The following is an 18,646-nucleotide window of genomic DNA, read 5'->3' as shown; positions in this document are numbered from 1 at the left end:
CATCAGACTCTCCTCAACCTTTGAGGTGTCCCTTCTTTCTTCTTTTGTGAACAAGCACAAAATTAATTTGGGCAGGAATTGTGCTGTAACTGTTCTTCAGTGAGGACGGCATCACGTGCATTACTCTCCTTCTCCCCATGAGACATTAGTTTCTGTTTTTATGAAGAAAAGCATAGGTGGTATCTGTACTTTCAGATTCTGGAGCCAGCCTAGGGAGCAATGCCTATTTGATAATTTTCAAGCAACCACATTATGTGGACGTATATTTATTTGTCTCCACACATCTCCAACCTCCTGTCCAATTTTAATCAATTTTTACTTATGTCTTCAGAGATGTCAAACTTTTAGAAATTTCATAAAAACAGTCAACTGGTTACAGAAAATAAACCGTATTAGTGACCCCATCAGGCAAAGGTTTCAGCAAAGGTAATGGTTACCTTTGGCATTTGGCCTGGTATTGGGGAAGCAGCATGGAGAGCTCAGAAACATGTGTTGCCTCTTACCCAGCCAGTAGCTGGGAGGAAGCAGATAAGGTTATAAAAAAAGTGAGCAGAAAGGTCCAGGTGAAATTTCAAGGAATAGGGGGCTTATGACAAATCTGTAGGAAGCAGAGTTAAATAGAAAAATTTAAGAGATAAAACAGAGTGTCAAAGCAAAAGAGAGGCTGAAGAGGAGATGCAAAAGGGGTAGAAGTGTTTAGGAAAGAACAGATAGGGGCAATGGAAAAAAGGGGCAGATTTGGGTAGGGGAAATTCTGGGAGGGACAAATGAAGAACTGGGAGGAACAGAGAAGAGACTGGGAATCAGAATGAAAGAATGATACAGGAGAAACTGACATCTAAATTTTTATTACAAGATAAATGCAATTTATTGTCATTATAGCTTCTTTAATTACCTTTCAGCCTTTTTTTAATGATGCCCATATGTTGCTAATAACAGGGGTTTATGACTTTTGTTCTCTCACCTTTCCCATGGCTTACATTCCCACTTTAATTACCACATTGACATCAGATGCCTCGCCTAATGTTTTTGCACCAGTACTCCCTATTTGTGGTGATATCGCACTTAGGGAAACAAAGCCACCTGTCTCTCCTCGTCGAAGGCTACTTGCTGTTCTTGTGGATGTCCACCAGATGGCAAAGCCGGTATTTTTGTGGAGTTTCCCGGCGACCTTCAGATACTGATTTATCCTAAGGAGAGTGGGGGCTTGCTTAACAACAGATCCTTTACTGCATAGATTAAAAATAAGTGATTAGATTCTGTGTGGATTTCCCAGGAATAATAATAAAACACAAAAATAAAAGATGCGGTTAGAACATGGTGGTGCTGTCAGGAAGGCCACAATGTTCACACTGCATGCATATCTCCGTATGAGGAAAACAAATCTCAAGAATCTGAGTTAATATTACTATTTTCTTCTGTTGACATAAACTTTATAGAAACACTAATGTTTTCTCATCTCTACTCTCTTTGAAGTTGTTGTGACTAGACCACATCTCAGAATGACATTGACGGTAAGTAAAACTGTAACTGCCCATGACTTACCTGAAACTAATTTCCTAGCTCGTGTGGCTATACATATAAGAATAGCAATGAGGCTTGTTAATAGTCTTTTCTCTCCAACCTGCCCTCATGATGTCAAGATTGTAATTATGGAGATAAGCACTGATCTTCTTCCGTTACCTTTAGGGTTTTACTTACTGTTTTAACCATGGTGGCTCAAGAAACTTCTATGATTTAATCATTGAAATTCCATTGTACATATATACAGTACAAAGAAATGGAGAGTTTCCTGAAAGAGGCTACATCTTTTTAGCATTTATTATAAACTAATGTAACTGCATCAGTACACAAGCTTTGTACAGACAGGGCACATATCCGACATTGTAAGAGATGAATGTTCTTAATCACTGAGCTTAATTTTACATTGCATTGCCCCTTCATATAGTGCACCATCTCTGCTGCAAGGCCTATACAAGAGGCAATGAAAAAAATCTAGTCCCTTTAACTTCCTCCAAGAAACTTAACTCTTTCTCCCTGCAACCCCCCCCCCCCCCCCAATGTCAAGAGACTGTTTAGAGACAAACTAAGGAAAAAAGAAGGGTGTGAATTTGCCATTCCTTTCAAAGAAAAATCCATGCCTTTTGGGGTTTAGCTTCTTTTCTAATGGTAGGAACAAGGGAAGGATGATTTGCTTCTTTAATGGTTTTGTAGGTTGACCTGAATTCTGCTTCCAGCAGAGGAACCATACTCAGGGGTAAGAAAGAACGTTACAGCCTTTCTCTTCAGCTGGCTGGTTGACTTTCAGCTGGCATCAACTGTATTCATTCAATGGCTCCCAATCAGTTATATCCTGTAGTACTCATTTTTCAGAGTATCAAGACACAAGTAAAAAGATGAGGCCATTCCCACTCCATGATGCTAGGGTAGCGTAGAAAAAAAAGCTGGTGCTATATTTGGAGCGTTCCTAATTGCACTGTTCTATTTCCAGCTGCAAAAATCTGCGCTAGAATTTTAATTAAGGGCTAAATTCATGCAGCAGATCCTAACAACAGGAAAGAGTTATGTTAGTTAAATAGGCTTTGAAATGATCAGATTTTATCTCCCAGAGCAGCACTCGGATTAAGCTGCTTTTGATCTTTTGGAAAGGGCTGCTATTGCTCAGCAAGCTGAAGGAGGTCACAGTCTCCGCTTTGGAAAACCACTAACACCGGGCCAGTTGTCCAAAGAACAGGTCGGGCAAATCAAAAAGTCGTTTCCTTACAGACCTCGCACCTACTGGCAGAAAGCCCACGGGAAACGCTCCACGAACTCCCACGCAAAACCCCGCTTCGTCTCCGGGTGGGAGGGGGCAGTTTACCTCAAGCCGGCGGAGGAAATCGCCTCCCGCCCCAAGATTTCGGCCCCGAGCTCTCGTACCCGCCCCGGCTCCTCCCTAGCGCCGCGGCGCCCCCTAGCGACTGCGGCGCCCACCCCGCAGCGCTCCGCTCCGTTGCGGCGGCCGCAGAGCAGAAGCGCGCATGCTCCAGAATGGCTCCGGTCTTCCCTCTCCCTCCCCTCCCGGTAGGTCGATAGGCGCATGCGCAAGAAGGAGCTGCGTTTCCTTCCTTCTTCCTTGGCGCATGCGCACGGCGCGGCTTTGGAAACCGCCAGAAGGGGCGGGGGAGGAATGCGTTGCTGCAGGCACGCCTGACGCTGGGGGGCGGGGCCGGGGTCAGCTGACTCGGGAGCCTCTCGCTGAGTGACGGTTAGCAGTGGCCGTTGGAGCAGTAACGGTAGCGACGGCGGCGGTTGTTTGGCGGGGCGGAAGGAAGGGTCTCGGCCCGGGGAGGTGCTATGGCGACCACCGTCACTACTCAGCGGGGCCCGGTGAGTGCTGCCGGTGAGGATCAGCCGCAGGGGCCTCTGAAGGTTGTCTCCTGTTAATTCTTGCGACCGCCCCGCGTTGGGCTGGTGAGGCCCAGCTTGGACCCTTCTGGGCTTCGGCTTCTGATAGACGTCTCTCTCCTCCTCGGCTCGGCTTTTGCCAGTGGGCCTCCGTGGAAGGGTGACTCACCGTTCTTGTCTCCCTCCCTTCCCCCGCTCGCGGCCCGTGGCAGAAAGGAGAGAAAAGACCTCTCTTCTCCAGACTACCGTGATACGGGGAGAGGGGGCGGGGGAAGGAAAGTCTGCCTTTTCTCATGATTCTCCGCCTTGTGAAGAGGCTTTGGGAAACGGGAGGGGAAACTCCCGCCTATCTGCGTGTAGGGCTTGAAGAGGCTATTCTGCCCGTTCTTTGTCTAAGGGCCTTCCAAAGGAGCGAAAGGTTTTAACTAAACCAAAGTTAAACCTCTTTGCTTTGAAGCAGAGTAGAGCTTTCTGTTTTCATGGTTGGGCAGGGCAGATTCAGGTAGCAGTCTCTGAAATTGCCACCTGAAAGCTGGAACGAGAGATGTGCTGAAAGATGCATTCAGTGGTAGTATGTAGGCATTTGTGTTGGGGAGGAGGAACTGAGCAGTCCTAAAACCAAATTAACAGTCTTCTGGGAGTTAGTGTTGATAGCTTATTGGGAATGTGTTACTGTCTAGTTTTGCCCTGGAATATCTTGTCCCACACTGGGCTGTTCTACTGTGTTATGTATAACTCTGTGGTATAACATCAGGTCTCGATTGATGCGCTGTTACTGTCTGTTCCGCCTGTCTGGAAGGATCTGGTAGTAATTGACAGTATGATGTTGCTCTGCAGTTGAAGTAAGATTTTCTTAAACAATCAATTTAAACTGCTGTATTTTATTTCCTTGAAACAGGTACTTTTTTGTGTGTCTGTGCAGCCTTGATGAAAGATCAGAGGAGTGAATTATTAAACTGCTAATCTTGAAAAGCTGCATCACTGTCTGTTGTTCTCTCATGACAGTAATGTTATATGATCATCAATTTAATTCCTTAAAATTACTTATTTGTCTGGTCTTCCAGAATAGATTCCTTCTACAACAGATTGTTATGATGGTTCTGTTGTTGAAATAAAAGTTTTAAGTGGAGAATTAAGGTAAAAAAGTTAATTAAATTTTTTTGTTGTCTCTTGGTGGTGTCATGAAATGATGACTGCTGTTGTGTTTGATCTCTGGTGAATTAGGTAGTTGTTATCCCCAAAGGCTTGGTGTTTGAGAGTTGATGGTGTGATTGCACCCAGAGAAAATTCTGTCAATATGTAACAGATTTTACTCAAAATAATGTAAATACCTGAAAAATATAGTCACTGTTTGTTTAAAAGTAACTTCACTTCTAGTTATCCTTTAGTTTATGTTTGGAGAAGGTGGGGAAAGTTGAGGGGTTTGATGTGGGAGTAGGGATAGAAGGAATTGGTAACAAACTAAGTGGTTTGGCTGAAGCTGAACAGTAGGCCTGATTGTAGTCCTGATTTGTGGAGAGAAGAAATTGTGTAAATATTTCTATCTCTGAAATGGAGTGGCATTTCTTTTTGAGAGTTTTACTTGTCTGTGGTGCTAAACACCTTGTTGGTATTGAGTAGGGTACTTTCAATATCTGCTTGTTTTAGTTTGGTGAAATCCTCTTTCTGGGTTGAGATAATACTTTAGAGAGAACCTTCTTGGACATGTCTATAATCCTGCGGATGTTTGAATGTCATAACTGCCTGGTCTTTCTTAAATGTTTTAAAGGAACTGCATCTCAATGCTTAGAATGTTATTATTCTAGATTCTTATTCTTCTAGATACCTTATTTTAGAATTACCTAGATACTCCTGTATAATCTCTTGGTAATCTTTTGTTACTTAAAATTGATTAAAGCCTGACAAATGGAAAGGTGTATGATGATTTATCTTGTACAACTTTGATTTTCTGGTTTTTTGGGGTTGTTTTTTTTTTTCCTTGAATGTTCCTAACATTGTGCACGCTCTTCTTCCTTCTCTTAACCACTTCAAAGATTTGAATGTTTTCAAATGAATTAATAAATTATGGAATAGTAAGCTGCTGTTAACAGGTGAGGATGTTGATATGGTACGTGCCAGCCTTTCTTAATTCTCTCTAGAGCGGAAGATAGAATTCTACTTGTTTCTATATATACAACTGCATTACAAATGAATAGCCACTAAATGGTGCTAAAGGATTGGGAAATATTTTCTATTTAGTGCTGCAGAGAACAGTTCTGTGTCTCACTGAACAGGCAAGAAAATTTTCAAGGTTGTTTCATACAGGTGAGAAAATAAAATATGCTACTATACTCTTGCCAGTCTTGTTCTTATACCTGTGCTTTCTAGTTTGTGATGTTGCTTATTTTGTAATTAAAATTTCTGATTGCTGTTTAGTTTTTCAGATTAAACGGAACTGCAACTCATCCTGTCTGTTACTGGCAAATATTCTGCTAGAATATAGATTTCTCTCGCTATTTTCAGCATGTTATGGAATTAGTGTGTTTTTGTATTTTGTGATCTTTTGAGAACAAAACAGCTTTTGAAATCTAAATTACCGCTGAATATATAAGGACTGCTAAATGATACTTTTTCCAAGTGAGAGAAATTAATAAACAGTTTGATCAGGCTTCAGGTTTAGTCTGAGACACCAAACCCTTACATTTGTGATTCCTTAGCTAGCCAAGCACACCCAAAATTAATCTCCGTGTTTATTCACCATGATGGCAAATATGTCAGGTCCTCCAAAATTAGTTCAACTACCAAGATAGGACTATTTAGATTTCTGCTCATAATTTCTCTAATAATTGCTACTCTGATGACTGAAAATCTTCTAGTGGGCAGGCTAAATTTATGATTACTTCTCTTTTCTTGTCCTAATACTGTCATTTAACTACGTAAGTCTTGTTGTCTCTGATTTTACTTGGAAGTATTTTCTTGAGACTCTTCAAAGCTTTGATATCTTTTTCTGAACAAATGTGACAAAGAAGCAATGTCCAGTATTGATATAAGCTATGTTGTCACACAAGCAATTTTGAATACAAAGTCACATCACCAGAATAATTGCATTAATAATTCTGGGCATAATTGAATATTTTATTAGATATTTTGTTTCTTATTACAATGTGGATATATGTAGTATTAAAATCCTGGTCTGCAAAGGTGGACATTTCATAAAGACACATTGTTGCAATCAATTTGGGTTTCAGAAGTTGTTTAAAAAGTTGAGGATGTAAGATGTCATTGAGCATTTCTAAGCAAAATGTGAATTAATTTTTAAGTGCTGTGATCTGATTTCTGGAGCCTGTTTCTTTTGACAGAAAATGTTGAGGGCAGCATTTGTAATACTTTGAAGTTCTTGCTCTCTAACAGGTAAGTGCATTAAGGCACTAAGTGACTTATTTTCTGTTGCGTCCAATGGCATTTTCTTTTAACCAAGAGTTGGAGGAAAAAAAGATCTGTATTGGTATGTCTAGTGGTAGAGTAGAAAAGCAATCAGAAGTCTGTTCCTGAAATTGATGGCAATTATCCTTCTCCTTAATGCTAATCAGAATGTGAATTCATGGGTTTCCTTATTTTGAGCTGTTTATATGGCTTTTCCCAATGTTATTTCTCTGTTATGTTGAGTGCAGACCAAATCCCTGTAGCTCAAATATGCTATAAATGCTTATTGAATTTGACATGCCTATGGACATTCATTCTATCCTTAATTTTTAACTCATGTTTGTATACAATAGTTCTTGCTATACTTAGCAGGAATTCAAATTATTGTTTTAGTGAAGAAGGGAATCTTTTTTGACTGTAATCAAATGGTTCGTATTAAGGTGGTGACTAGAATCATAAAGCCTTTACAGGTAGACATATGGAAGCAATAGAATTGACAAAGTATATGGGAAATTTCTGGTAACAGGAAAAAGTCATAAGAACGAGAGAAGAAATGTCTGGTACTTTGCAGTCCATGACTTTTTTTTTTTTTGGTGACATTTTAAAAAAACAATACAAAAAAACCCCCAAAACAGAAAACCAAACAGCAAAAATATGTAAATGTAATAAACTTAATAATTGTTATATTCTTTCCTTTGTCCATTTCTAAATTGAAATTCTGAAGTAGAGCCTTTGACTACAATTCTACAGGAGTTTAGCTGGGGATGTGTCATGCTATAATGTGAGTTCTATAGAATCATAGAACAGGTCAGGTTAGAAGGGATGTCAGGAAGCCATGTAGTCCAATCTTTTGCTGAAAACATGGCCAATTTTTAATTCAGACTAGGTTGCTCAGTACTTTGTCCAGCAGGATCTTCAAAACCTCTAAGGTGAGAGGTTTTGCAATCTTCCTGGGCAACTTATTCCTATCTGTGGTTGTCCCTATGGTGATATTTCCCACGTGCCCTGCCTTCGCCGCCCCCTCCCCCCCCCCCTTATCTCATGTCAAACCTCCCCTGTTTCAGTTTGACAATTGAGGTCTCCTGTCTTCTTGCCTTGGCTCTCAGAAGAGAACCTGTCTCTCTTTTTGTAATGACCTCCTCGTAGATACTGGAAAGCTGCTACAAGGTGCATCCTAACTTCAGCTCTAAACAAATCTTCAGCCTGTCCTCACAAGTCTTGTCTTACAGCCTTTTTCATGGGCCATCTTGATGGATTTTTGCTGGGCTCACTGAAGTTTATCATTTTTCATGTACTGTTGGGCCCCAAACTGGGTGCAATATTCCAGATGTGGTCTAATGAGTGCTGAGTAAAGGGAAACAATTGCTTTCCTCAGCCTACTGGTCAGGCTTTTGTTGATACAGTGTAGTATGCTGTTAGGCTTTATTGTTTCAAGAGTGCTCTGCTCATTCAGGTTTAGTTTGCTCTCCACCAGGACCTACATGTTTTTCTTTGTAGAGCTGCAGCCCTGCCAGTTGTTCTCTAGTCTGTACCAGTGCCAGGGATTTTTCTGTCCAAAGTACAGGACTTTGCACTTGTTGAATTTCATTAGATTCCTGCCAGTGAATTCTGTGTCTCTGGTTGTTGGTCTTGTCATTTCCGCCCTGCCCACCCCCCGCCCGCCCCCCCCAATTTGGTCTCATTCTCAAAACTGATAAGGATACATTCTCTCTTCACCTCTGGTTATTGATAAGGAAGAATGTTAGACACATAAGTTAGTCTCAGCTCAGACCTCTGAGAAACTTTGCTTTTAACCAGTCTCCAGTGTCATTAACCACTGAACTTCAACTTCTGAGCTCAGTGACCCAGACAGTTTTTCATCCATCTGGTGGTCCATTTGGATTGTAATGACCCAGTTTTAATACTTAACCGCTCTCTCCTTGTTCACAGATTTTAAGAAATTTATTGTAGAAGGCAGTTGGTCTCATTAGCCCTTTTTTTCTTTTAAAGCCTTGGTAAAGATTGGCTATCCCTATTCCCGTATTTTTTTTTTTTTCCTCCTTCATGTGCCTAGAAGTGGCTTCCAGAAGGACTTGCTCTATTAATTTCTTAGCAACGAAAGTGAAGGTGACCTGCCTGTGGTTCCTCAGATCATCCTTCTTGCCCTTTTGAAAGCTGGGTGTGAGATTTGCCTTTCTCCAGTTATAGGGAACTTCCTCTAATCTCCATGACCTTTCAAAGGTGATAGAGAGTAGCCTTGAAAAAAACATCAAACTAGCTCTTTCAGGACCTCTGGATGCATCCTATCTGGTCCTGATTTTTTCTTTAGCATGCAAAACATAGAATGACAGTTCAAAATTCTCTCTCACTCATTCTTTTTTAAAAACAGTAAAACCATTTAAAGGAGAATGGTTAGAACTTTTTTGAGTAGCTAGGTGTTTAAAGGTCTTTATCATGAAACTTGAAACCTAGTATCAGAGTTTCTTGGTAATTGCTAGCGTGGAAACCTTAGTTAGGGTTCCCTGAGTGTCTCAGCATATGGTTCTCTAAGCTGGGGCATTTGTGGTTGTCCTTGGCTCCGCGTTCCCTTTCCCTCCCTTATGTAGGTACCAGTATTCACGTGATCAGGTAGCGAGGTAAAGGTCCTGATGACTTCCCTTCCTTTTCCCTTTACCTCCAACCCTTGTTTCATTTTCTTCTGATGAGCCCTCTGCACTAGCATACTTTACAATTGCCTTAGCACCATTTAATATTGCACAAGAAGTGATGGTGAAAAGAAACAGGAAGGTGAGACTGAGACAGCCCAGTCCTGAATTAGCTTGAATAGCTGTAGAACATCACACTTCCTTGAATTTGAAGAAATTGAGATATAATTTTTATACCTGCAGCATTTCATTTTGAAGTTCCTCAAAACTAGCTCTTAAGTGGTTTCAGCAGATAGAAAGGGCAGTATTATTCTGTTTCTAGATGATTTGCATGTTTCCATGCAATGTTGTCAATAAAAGTTTATTAGGAAGTAATTACAAGACAGGCTTTTTTTTTTTATGAATGCTTGCTCAACATTTGTCTTCTGAATTGTAGTTCTATCATTACACTGTCATATTGCTATCTTGCTTGAAAAGACAGTTCTAGTAAAATTCAAATGTTAAATGGAATTAATTTTTTACTCCACAGTTAATAGCAGAGCAGGTTTGAATTTCATTTTCTTCCTTAAATGTTGTTCCAGTAGATGGAAGTACATTCGTTTTAAAGTGGGTGTTGAGTAGGATCAATGATACAAGCTTGTCACTTACATTCTCCTTGCTTTAAAAATAAATTGTGGTTGAATCCTGGTTATGTAAGTTTATATTTTTGATTCAGGTTTGGAGGTGGCAGTTATGTGCCTGCTTTTAAGTGCTTTGAGGAAGACATAAATTAGCCTGTTTTCTTTACAGATAAAAAGACCGCACACTACTGATTTGTCTCCATCGATATGGAATTGAGTGGTAATTAGCATAAGAACTTACTGAGTAGTGTATTTTCCTCAATAAGCATCTCTCCTAGATATTTTACTGAACGTATCACCAGGACTTGTGTACCAGATCTCAGTCAGAGCTGAACATTTCAGATGAGAGCACATGCATCTCCTGTTCTCCACCCCTCCTTTTGGAGGGGTTTGGCACTCGGATCTTTTGAGAATTCAGTTACGCTAGCTGTTTTCAGTTTCTGTATATGTCTGTTCTGCAACTCCAGGATAAGAATGTGGCTATGTGTAAGATACCTGAATGACCTAAAAGCAGTTTAGACGTAAGAAAACTTTGGTCTCCCTTACAGATTTTGTTTGTCCCTTTTGGACCTCAATACAGAGACTATTTAATATATTTTATTTTGAAGCAGTTTTTGGGTGACTTAAAATTTAGAAAGTGAAAGATAGCATTAGACTTCTTGTTGTGAATGAATTAACCTTTCCAATGTCCGTATTAAGATGGTGGAGACAAAATATGCTATCCTGTTTTCTAAGAAGTTGACAGAGGGAGCTTGCATGTATAGGAATGTAATTTCAGGGCTGCACCCACCACTTCTGATGATGGGAAATCTTTATGATATCTATTCTTAGAGATGCTAATAATACCAGATTTGACACTTCCTGGAGGTCAAGGGTTGGAGGGGACCTGCTGTGTGGTAAATGCCACTGCCTTGCTAATTCTGGTGCCATTTCAAATCTTTCCTAAATGGATTATGTTAAACTAACTCCTTTTTTTATAACATGTATTCTAATGAGAGGGCTGTTACAAGACCCTGTCTAATTTCCAGGCTAACTGAAATAAATAAGGTTTCTTTTAATATTAGCACTATCTTTTAGCTTAGTCTTCTCCCTCTCTGCCCCCTTTTTTCCTCCCACTTTTTAAAATTTAAGCTACTTAGGATCTTAATTGTAAAATTTTAAGATGCTTGTAAGCAAAACTGATTCCTTCTCCCTCTCTCCTAATAGCCTAGCAGCAGGCATTCAGTACTTTCTCCTTAGCTTTTCTGATAAACTTCCTTTCTGATATGTAACACCTACTGTTGCCAGGATCCTGAGGCTTTCAGATAGCAATAGTCATACAAAATGTGATTTGGCAAGAGATGCAATTTCTAGCTCCAAGATGCAATCTTGACATGCTGTCTACTCTTCAAAAGCTATGTCCTAGAGGCCTGTTCACTTCTTAAATTATGTTCTGTAGGCATGCATCTGCCAGATATACAACTGAGTAATCTTGCCTGGGATTGCAACATAAGAAATTGCACTGTCTTTTGTCTTGATTATGTATTGTTCTGTATTAAACATGTAAGCAACTCTATAGACAACAAAAATGAGTATAGCTTAATTATGAATATTCTGTGCCTCTTTATTTGCCTTTTAAAATTTATTATAGTATACTTGTTATTTTAATGTGATGATCTCTCTAAATGTGTTACTGATAATGTTCACTGAGCGTTTAAAACCTAGAAACAGCCTGAGCTGTTGAATTGACAGTAATAGGATTAAAGTAATAGGTAGAAACTTTCCCTTCTTTTACCGTAAAGCTAACAGAAAATACATGGTGACTGCTGATTCATATTGGCACATGTGATGGAGTGCCTCTAGTATTTTTCTACTTTGAATTTTTCTTCATGGTTCTTTCTTGTCATAGACCAGACTTTGAATTCTTCCATTTTTGTTTTGAGTATGATGGGATTTTGTCTCCAAATTGTCCCCAAGGTTAGTTGCAGGCTGGAATATTGGAAAAGCTTTAGGCATCTTTGTTATTGCATTGGTTTCAGCAGGGATAGAGTTAATTTTCTTCCTAGTAGCTGGTATAGTGCTGTGTTTTTGATTTAGGATGAGAGTAATGTTGATAACACATTGATGTTTTTAGTTGTTGCCAAACAGTCAAGGACTTTTCAGCTTCTCATACTGACCTGCCAAAGAGAAGGTAGGAGGTCCCCAAGAAGCTGGGAGGGGACACAGACAGAACAGATGACCCAAACTGGCCAAAGGGACATGCCATGTGATGTCATGCTCAGTATATAATTGAGAGGTGGGCTGGGAGGCAGCTTGGCTCAAACTAGCTGAGCATTGGCTTTGGTTGGTGAGCAATTGTGCTGTGTATCACTTGTTTTGTATATGCTACTATTATTATTATTATTTATTGTCTTCTCTCCTATTAAACTGTCTTTATCTCAACCCACAAGTTTTCCCTCTTTTTCCTCTTCAGTTCTCTCCCTTGTTCCACTGGGGGAGCAGGGAGGGAATGAACGAATGGCTGTGTGGTTGTTTTAGCTGCCTCCTGGTATATACTATGATGGTTATGTGTAAGGATTCTTAGTTATGTTGAAGGATTTGGTTGTTAGGAAGCATTGTGTTTATGATCTGTCTTGACAGTGACTGTGAAAGTGACCCTTTCTAATGTAAGCAGTGTGCTATGTCTTGTCACAGGAATGATTGGATGTAACATGAGTGATGAGTAAGTGAAAGAGCTGGGTGCCATCAGATGTCATATGTGAATGGGATGTAAAACTTGGTAGCTCTGATTTTTGTATGGACTACTTAAATGTTTAGGTGCAGAGCAGCCTTAGTTCTCTACGTCCTAATTTTTTTCCAGAGGCTTAAGTTGGAAAACAGTATTTTTGAAAGTAAATATGAGAACATGCTCTACATGAGTTTGTGGTTTTGTCATTTAATTAGTTCTTTGTTCACGCTGTCAAAACTAAACTAAATTCTGCTAAATGTTTTTGCTAAGCTTTTGTTTGATTTATAGTCTTCTCTCTTTTTCATTATGAAGGTGGAAGACTTAAGTTTGAAGGTTTTTTTTCTTTTTCTTTTCTTTTTTAAGGTATTTGTCGGTGAGCTTCCTCAAGATTTTCTTCGCATTACCCCAACCCAGCAGCAACAGCAAATCCAGCTGGATGCCCAGGCAGCTCAGCAGCTACAGTATGGAGGACCAATGGGTACAGTAGGCAGACTCAGCATTACTGTAGTACAGGTATACATTGCACCATCTTTGTACAATTAAGTAATTGTAATTCATACAATTAATCTGTTTTGATCGGTGGCCACAAGAAGATTGTGTTGGAATCTGAGTTAGTAAAGTACTTGTATGCAAGGAACGAGTAGTTTTTCAAGTTTTTTTACCTTCATGTTTGTGTCCAGTTTCATAGCTGCATGGTGCAGCAATTTCCTGTAAACCTTGCTATTATAGCACATAATCAAATAAACTTATGAGTTTTTTTTACAGTGAGCAGATTTCTCTGAAAACTTCTGTTAAGGCTTCCTGTAGAAACAGTTAATATTGGAATACATTAGTAATTTTGAGAATATTATAGGGAACTGTAGTTGCCTTCCATATTTTTCCATAAGTGACTGCTCTGTTCCATCCTCATTTCCTCCAGTGCATTTGCTGTTTTTCCTAGTGCTATCTGCTGCTTTTTTTATTAATCACAAGGGCATAGTCCTAGCTCCTTATTTTCTACTTCCTCTTTTCCCTTATTATCCTTTATCTCTTGGTGGTACTGTATTACTGCATTCATTATGCATAAGATTTCAGGTTTTAAAACTTGTCTGTCTTAACACAGTTCTTTTTATCTACATCAGCATACCAGATGTCCTTCATATTAACTTAACACACCTCATCTATTTACAAGTGCTGTTTCTAAGTCATTCTCTAAAAACATACCAAAGAATTTGCCTCAAATTTAGCACCAGGCCTGGAATAGTACCCACATGGTTACAGCTCCCATGGTGAGGTCCTTATTGGGGAGTAAACCTATATGGGGTCTCTCGGGGAAAAGAGGCACTGATCCTTCTTTTCTATGTCTCTCACTGGTCAGTTTGCTCCTTCACAGCCAATATCCTTCCTTCGAAAACTGGGGGTAATGCTTTTTCAAAGCTTATTACTTCTAAGGTCTAGATGTTTGAACTAGTTCATTGCATTCAGTTGCAGCCCTCTTTCTAGTTCCGATGAGTTTCCTGACCTGTGTTCAGAGAGTGTAAGACTGGAAGCTTCTTCTGCAACTTTGAATGGCAGAAAAATGTTACCGCTTTTAGAACATGAAGGAGCTTTAGTATATTTTTTTTCCAGAGCTAGGAATAGATGATTCAGGTTAAGCCTCAGGCCTATAATGAAACAAAACATTTATCAAACATGCCATATGCCTTTCAAGTCTCTAGCAGTTTCTAGCAACTTGTATGCTACTCCATAGTTGTTCATCTTTGGCTGTTTGCTTGGACAGCTTAGAGTGCTTTTTGTCACAGGATGTTGAGCCAATCAGTATTGATGGTAGAAGTTCCTGGAGCAGATAAGGGGGCAGACAGTACAGTATTCAAGAAAGCGTTGTGCATCTCGCTTTGAGTGGCTATGTACAGAAGCATCCAGGTTCCTGTTTGGATGGGTGAACTGATGGAATGGATACTGGTCCTTTATTAGGTTCAATCCTTGTTTATTTTTAGGTGCTTGTGCAGACAAGAAAAATATATTTATCTTGCTTGAAGAATAAAACCTAATGGCTGTTCTTGAATGCCATGTCTCTAAGTAACCACTTGTTATAAAATCACAGGATAGTTGAGGTTAGAGGGGACCTCTGGAGTTTTAGTCCAAACCTCATCTCACAGGTTTGTCCCTTAAAGATTAGAGAGGATGTTATATACAAGGAAAGGCTGATAGAGCTGGGGGAACGGTCTTCAGTGGAATCTTATCAATAGTGATCTCTGCCATCAGGTATTTGTGAAGAAGACAACTAGGCTCTTTTCAGTGCTACCTAGAGGAAAGACAGGAGGCTTAATGAGCACAAATTGAAATACAGCAAACTATTTAAATGTATGAAAACCTTTTTTTACTATGAGAGTTGACAAACTTCAGGTTGCCCAAAGGGGTTGTGGAGCTTCCATCCATGGAGACACTCAGAACCAGCCTGAGCATTTGACGCTGCTTTGAGTGGGGAGCTTGGATTACGCAATCTCTAGAGGTCCCATCCAACCTCAGCCATCCTATGGTACTGTGAAACCCTTAATTGTGTGTAGTGGCCCTTTGCTGGACTCGTATGACCATGTCTTCTATTGGGTAGTCCAGAACTAAAGAGAAAAGTATTCTGGATATGGCCCCCCCAGTGCTGAGTAGAAGGGATCCTCTTCCTTGACCAGCTAGCTGTGCTTTTCCTAATGCAGCCCTGGCTGCTGTCTGTCATCTTTGCCGTAAGGGTGCGTTGCTGGCTTATCTCCAACTTCGTGTCCACCAAGGCCCCCAGGGGCCCACGGCCTATAGTTTTGCATGTGGTTATTCCTCAGGGGCAGAACGTTGCATTTTCATGTGTTGAATTTTGAGATTTCTGTCTGTGTACTTCTCTAGCCTGTCAAGGTCCCTCTGAATGGCAGTACAACCTTGTGGTGTCCCAAGAGATAATGTTCTGTACCTGTCTGGGAGTTTATGCAAGAATGCCGTGGGGAATCTTGGCTGCCGATTGAGGCATGTGACGTTTTGGATAGGAGACTTACCACAGCATATTTAACCTGTGGAACATGAAAAGCTTGTTGAAGTCTTCTGTATTTAAATATGTGTTGATGAAGTATATAGAGCAGCATGCCTTAATTCTGTTACTAACAAACTGGTGGAAGATCAGAAACTGGTTTTGGGAAGGTATTTTACTACTGTTTGTTGTTCTTGCAGATATATAGGAATGGTGGTGAGTTTGTCTAAGCACCATTGATTGTGTTTTCTTAAATTACTAGTCAGACAATTTACATGCTCTTTTTTCTTTTGGTGAAGTTTTATGATAAACTACTTTGTCTCAGGACTTCAGAGTCTAGAGAGTGCCTAATTTAGGTGCCAGCTTTCCTGCTTTAATTGTTAAGCCCACATTTACAAGAAACCGTTTGAGACCTTTCTCACCAGCTCTAATGTATGAATTACTGAACCAGCATGTGCCTTGGAGAAAAGGGCTTTCCAGGCCAGAGCTGCAGCCATTGTGACTAAATCTTATGCAAGTCTCAACTGTTCCAGTTCTTTAAATGCCCTGTAGATGGGAGGCATCCTAGGCACCATATTTTGTCACTTGTCTTACTATTAAAAGAACTATAGGCTGCTTAGTACACGTCAGAGAAACAGCATGTCCAAAAAGTCTGATTTCTACTTTGGCATAGCTATGCAAAAGTACTCAGTGTTGTCTTCGGGACTGTCATCAACTTGTTTTGTTCTATTCCTCAGCAAAAAGTATGTTGGATATCTTCTGATTCTATAGACCGTCTATTTTTATAATAATGTAGAACTTAAGATGACCACTGAATTAAATAATATCAAATGCACACACTAAATTAAGTAAGTTTTTTTTAATCACTTTGAAAAGTATGATCTACTAGTTTTTACCTCAATTGAACTGCTTTTGCAGCTTGTGTTTTTATATTGTGTCATATTTTTGAAGCTACTGGATTTCTGTATTTCATCATTTAAAAGTGCTTTGGTGAAAAAGGATGGGCTACCTATCACATTAAGTTTATGATTGCGTATTGGAGAGCAGATACCAAGGCAAAAATTGAACTGATTACTATTTTCTTGTAATCATGTCTCTTTGGGTTTGGTATGAAGTAAATTTAGTGGTAATAAAGATGTTTTTCTACAACAGACAGGTTAAAAAGAGATTCCAAGATCTCCCAGATATTTAATGGTGTCATGGGCTTATGTTTTCATCTGCTGTTTTTCTTGACTGGTTTTTTTTTTTCCCCTTCCTATGTGCCTTATAATTGAATCTAGTCCTTTGTTCAGTATTTGATTCTCTTTGTGAACTAATAGTAATTCACTTCTCAAGCTAATGTAAATATTATACACTTACAGACTTTCTTTTCTTTCCAGGCAAAATTGGCAAAGAACTATGGAATGACCCGCATGGATCCATATTGTCGAATACGTCTGGGATATGCTGTGTATGAAACTCCAACAGCACATAATGGAGCCAAGAACCCCCGCTGGAACAAAGTTATTCAGTGCACTGTTCCTCCGGGTGTGGACTCTTTTTATCTAGAGATATTTGATGAGGTCAGAACTGCTATATGATTCCCCCCACCTTCTGTTTGAACTGAGGTTTGGGTAAAATCTTGCAAAAAAAGGATTGACTTACCAAAGGCTGTTTCTTAGCTGCACAATCTGGGAGATGATGAAACTTTTCAGAATCCCAAGAGCAGCAGTGCATAAGGCTTCACTCTCCCAAGAATGTCAGAGCTGTTACTTTTCCTTTGTTAGCTGATAAGGGGCATTAGCAAGGAAGAGAAGCAAAAATGTCTGAGTGGTGTTCAAGCTCCTCTTTGCTATCAGAATGCCCTGCAGCCTTATGTTCTGTACTGTCCCTGTTTGTATAATACTGTTTTACTCAGAAATTCTTCTGAGTGTTATTCTAATCCAGGAGGAGCTTGGAAGCTTTCCCAAGCTAAGAAACGCTGAGAATAAAACAGTCAGATATAGACTGTGTGTAGTCACTAGGATTTATTAGCAGAAACTAAGAGGCTACAAGTGAGGTTAAAGTCCCTTGTTTGCCCCCCCCCCCCGCCTTTTTTTTTTCTTTTCTTTCTGCCTCTCTTACTGTGTGTGGTAAAACTTGATGCTGCAGCAGCTGTGTGGTCGTCATATAAGTGAGGCTTTTGGATGCTATTTTGTGGGCTTAGTTGATTGGTTGAAGTGTCTGTTTCTAGAAGTGTTCTGCTTCAGGTTTTTGATTTCTTATTATTAAATATCAGCAGTCAGTCTATATTTTCACTTACAGCATCATTCATCCTTGTTGGAAAGGAGATGGCTAAAATATTTACCAACAATTTAGTAGTTTCAAAAGGAATAACTTAAAAATAAAACTGGCAAAATGAAATTGTATAAAACTGAAGGAAGTGTTAGTCAAGAATAATTTTAAGTTTGGGGTTTTTTGGTTTTAGCAGACAATTAACTTAATAATATATTTTTAAATTATATTCCAGCGGGCCTTTTCAATGGATGACCGCATTGCTTGGACACACATTACAATTCCTGAGTCTCTGAAACAAGGAAATGTGGAGGATGAATGGTATAGCCTGAGTGGAAGGCAGGGTGATGACAAGGAAGGAATGATTAATCTGGTTATGTCGTACACGGTAAGCCAAGTTTGGGGTGGGAAAAGGAAGGGAGAGAAGCTTCTTGGGTAGTGGGAGGGAGATGTTTTAGATTAAAGTAGAAGTATTTCCATTGCACCTTACTGGGAGTTTGTATGTGTCAGTATTTAAAATAATTATACTTAACTTCGGGAATAGCAGTCAAAAATGTTAGGTAAGGCAGTAAATACTTTTTGGTGAGGTGGTAAATGTATATTTATCTGGTTTTGCAATTACAAAAATTCAACTTATTCTTGTGCTAATAAAAGTATAAAAAAG

The 18,646-nt window shown here is 39.7% G+C and overlaps 1 protein-coding gene across 4 annotated transcripts in view; it reads left to right on the top strand.

The window, feature by feature from the left end:
- The first annotated feature begins 3,198 nt into the window (after window positions 1-3,198).
- The window catches only part of TOLLIP (toll interacting protein), a 29,841-nt gene continuing 14,393 nt past the window's right edge, over window positions 3,199-18,646 (top strand). For 2 of the 4 annotated variants that reach the window (XM_075754902.1, XM_075754901.1), the window contains exons 1-4: window positions 3,258-3,382; window positions 13,104-13,253; window positions 17,109-17,291; window positions 18,218-18,370. In XM_075754902.1, coding sequence (XP_075611017.1) covers window positions 13,215-13,253; window positions 17,109-17,291; window positions 18,218-18,370 — 375 coding nt within the window. In that variant the 5' untranslated portion in view covers window positions 3,258-3,382; window positions 13,104-13,214. Of the gene's footprint in view, window positions 3,383-13,103; window positions 13,254-17,108; window positions 17,292-18,217; window positions 18,371-18,646 lie in introns of all 4 variants that reach the window. The other 2 variants (XM_075754898.1, XM_075754899.1) reach the window with 2 other exon arrangements.

This window comes from Balearica regulorum, chromosome 5 (assembly GCF_011004875.1).
Source record: "Balearica regulorum gibbericeps isolate bBalReg1 chromosome 5, bBalReg1.pri, whole genome shotgun sequence".
NCBI lineage: Eukaryota > Metazoa > Chordata > Aves > Gruiformes > Gruidae > Balearica > Balearica regulorum.
The sequence above is the reverse complement of the archived record's forward strand: the minus strand, read 5'-3'. Positions and strand labels throughout refer to the sequence as shown.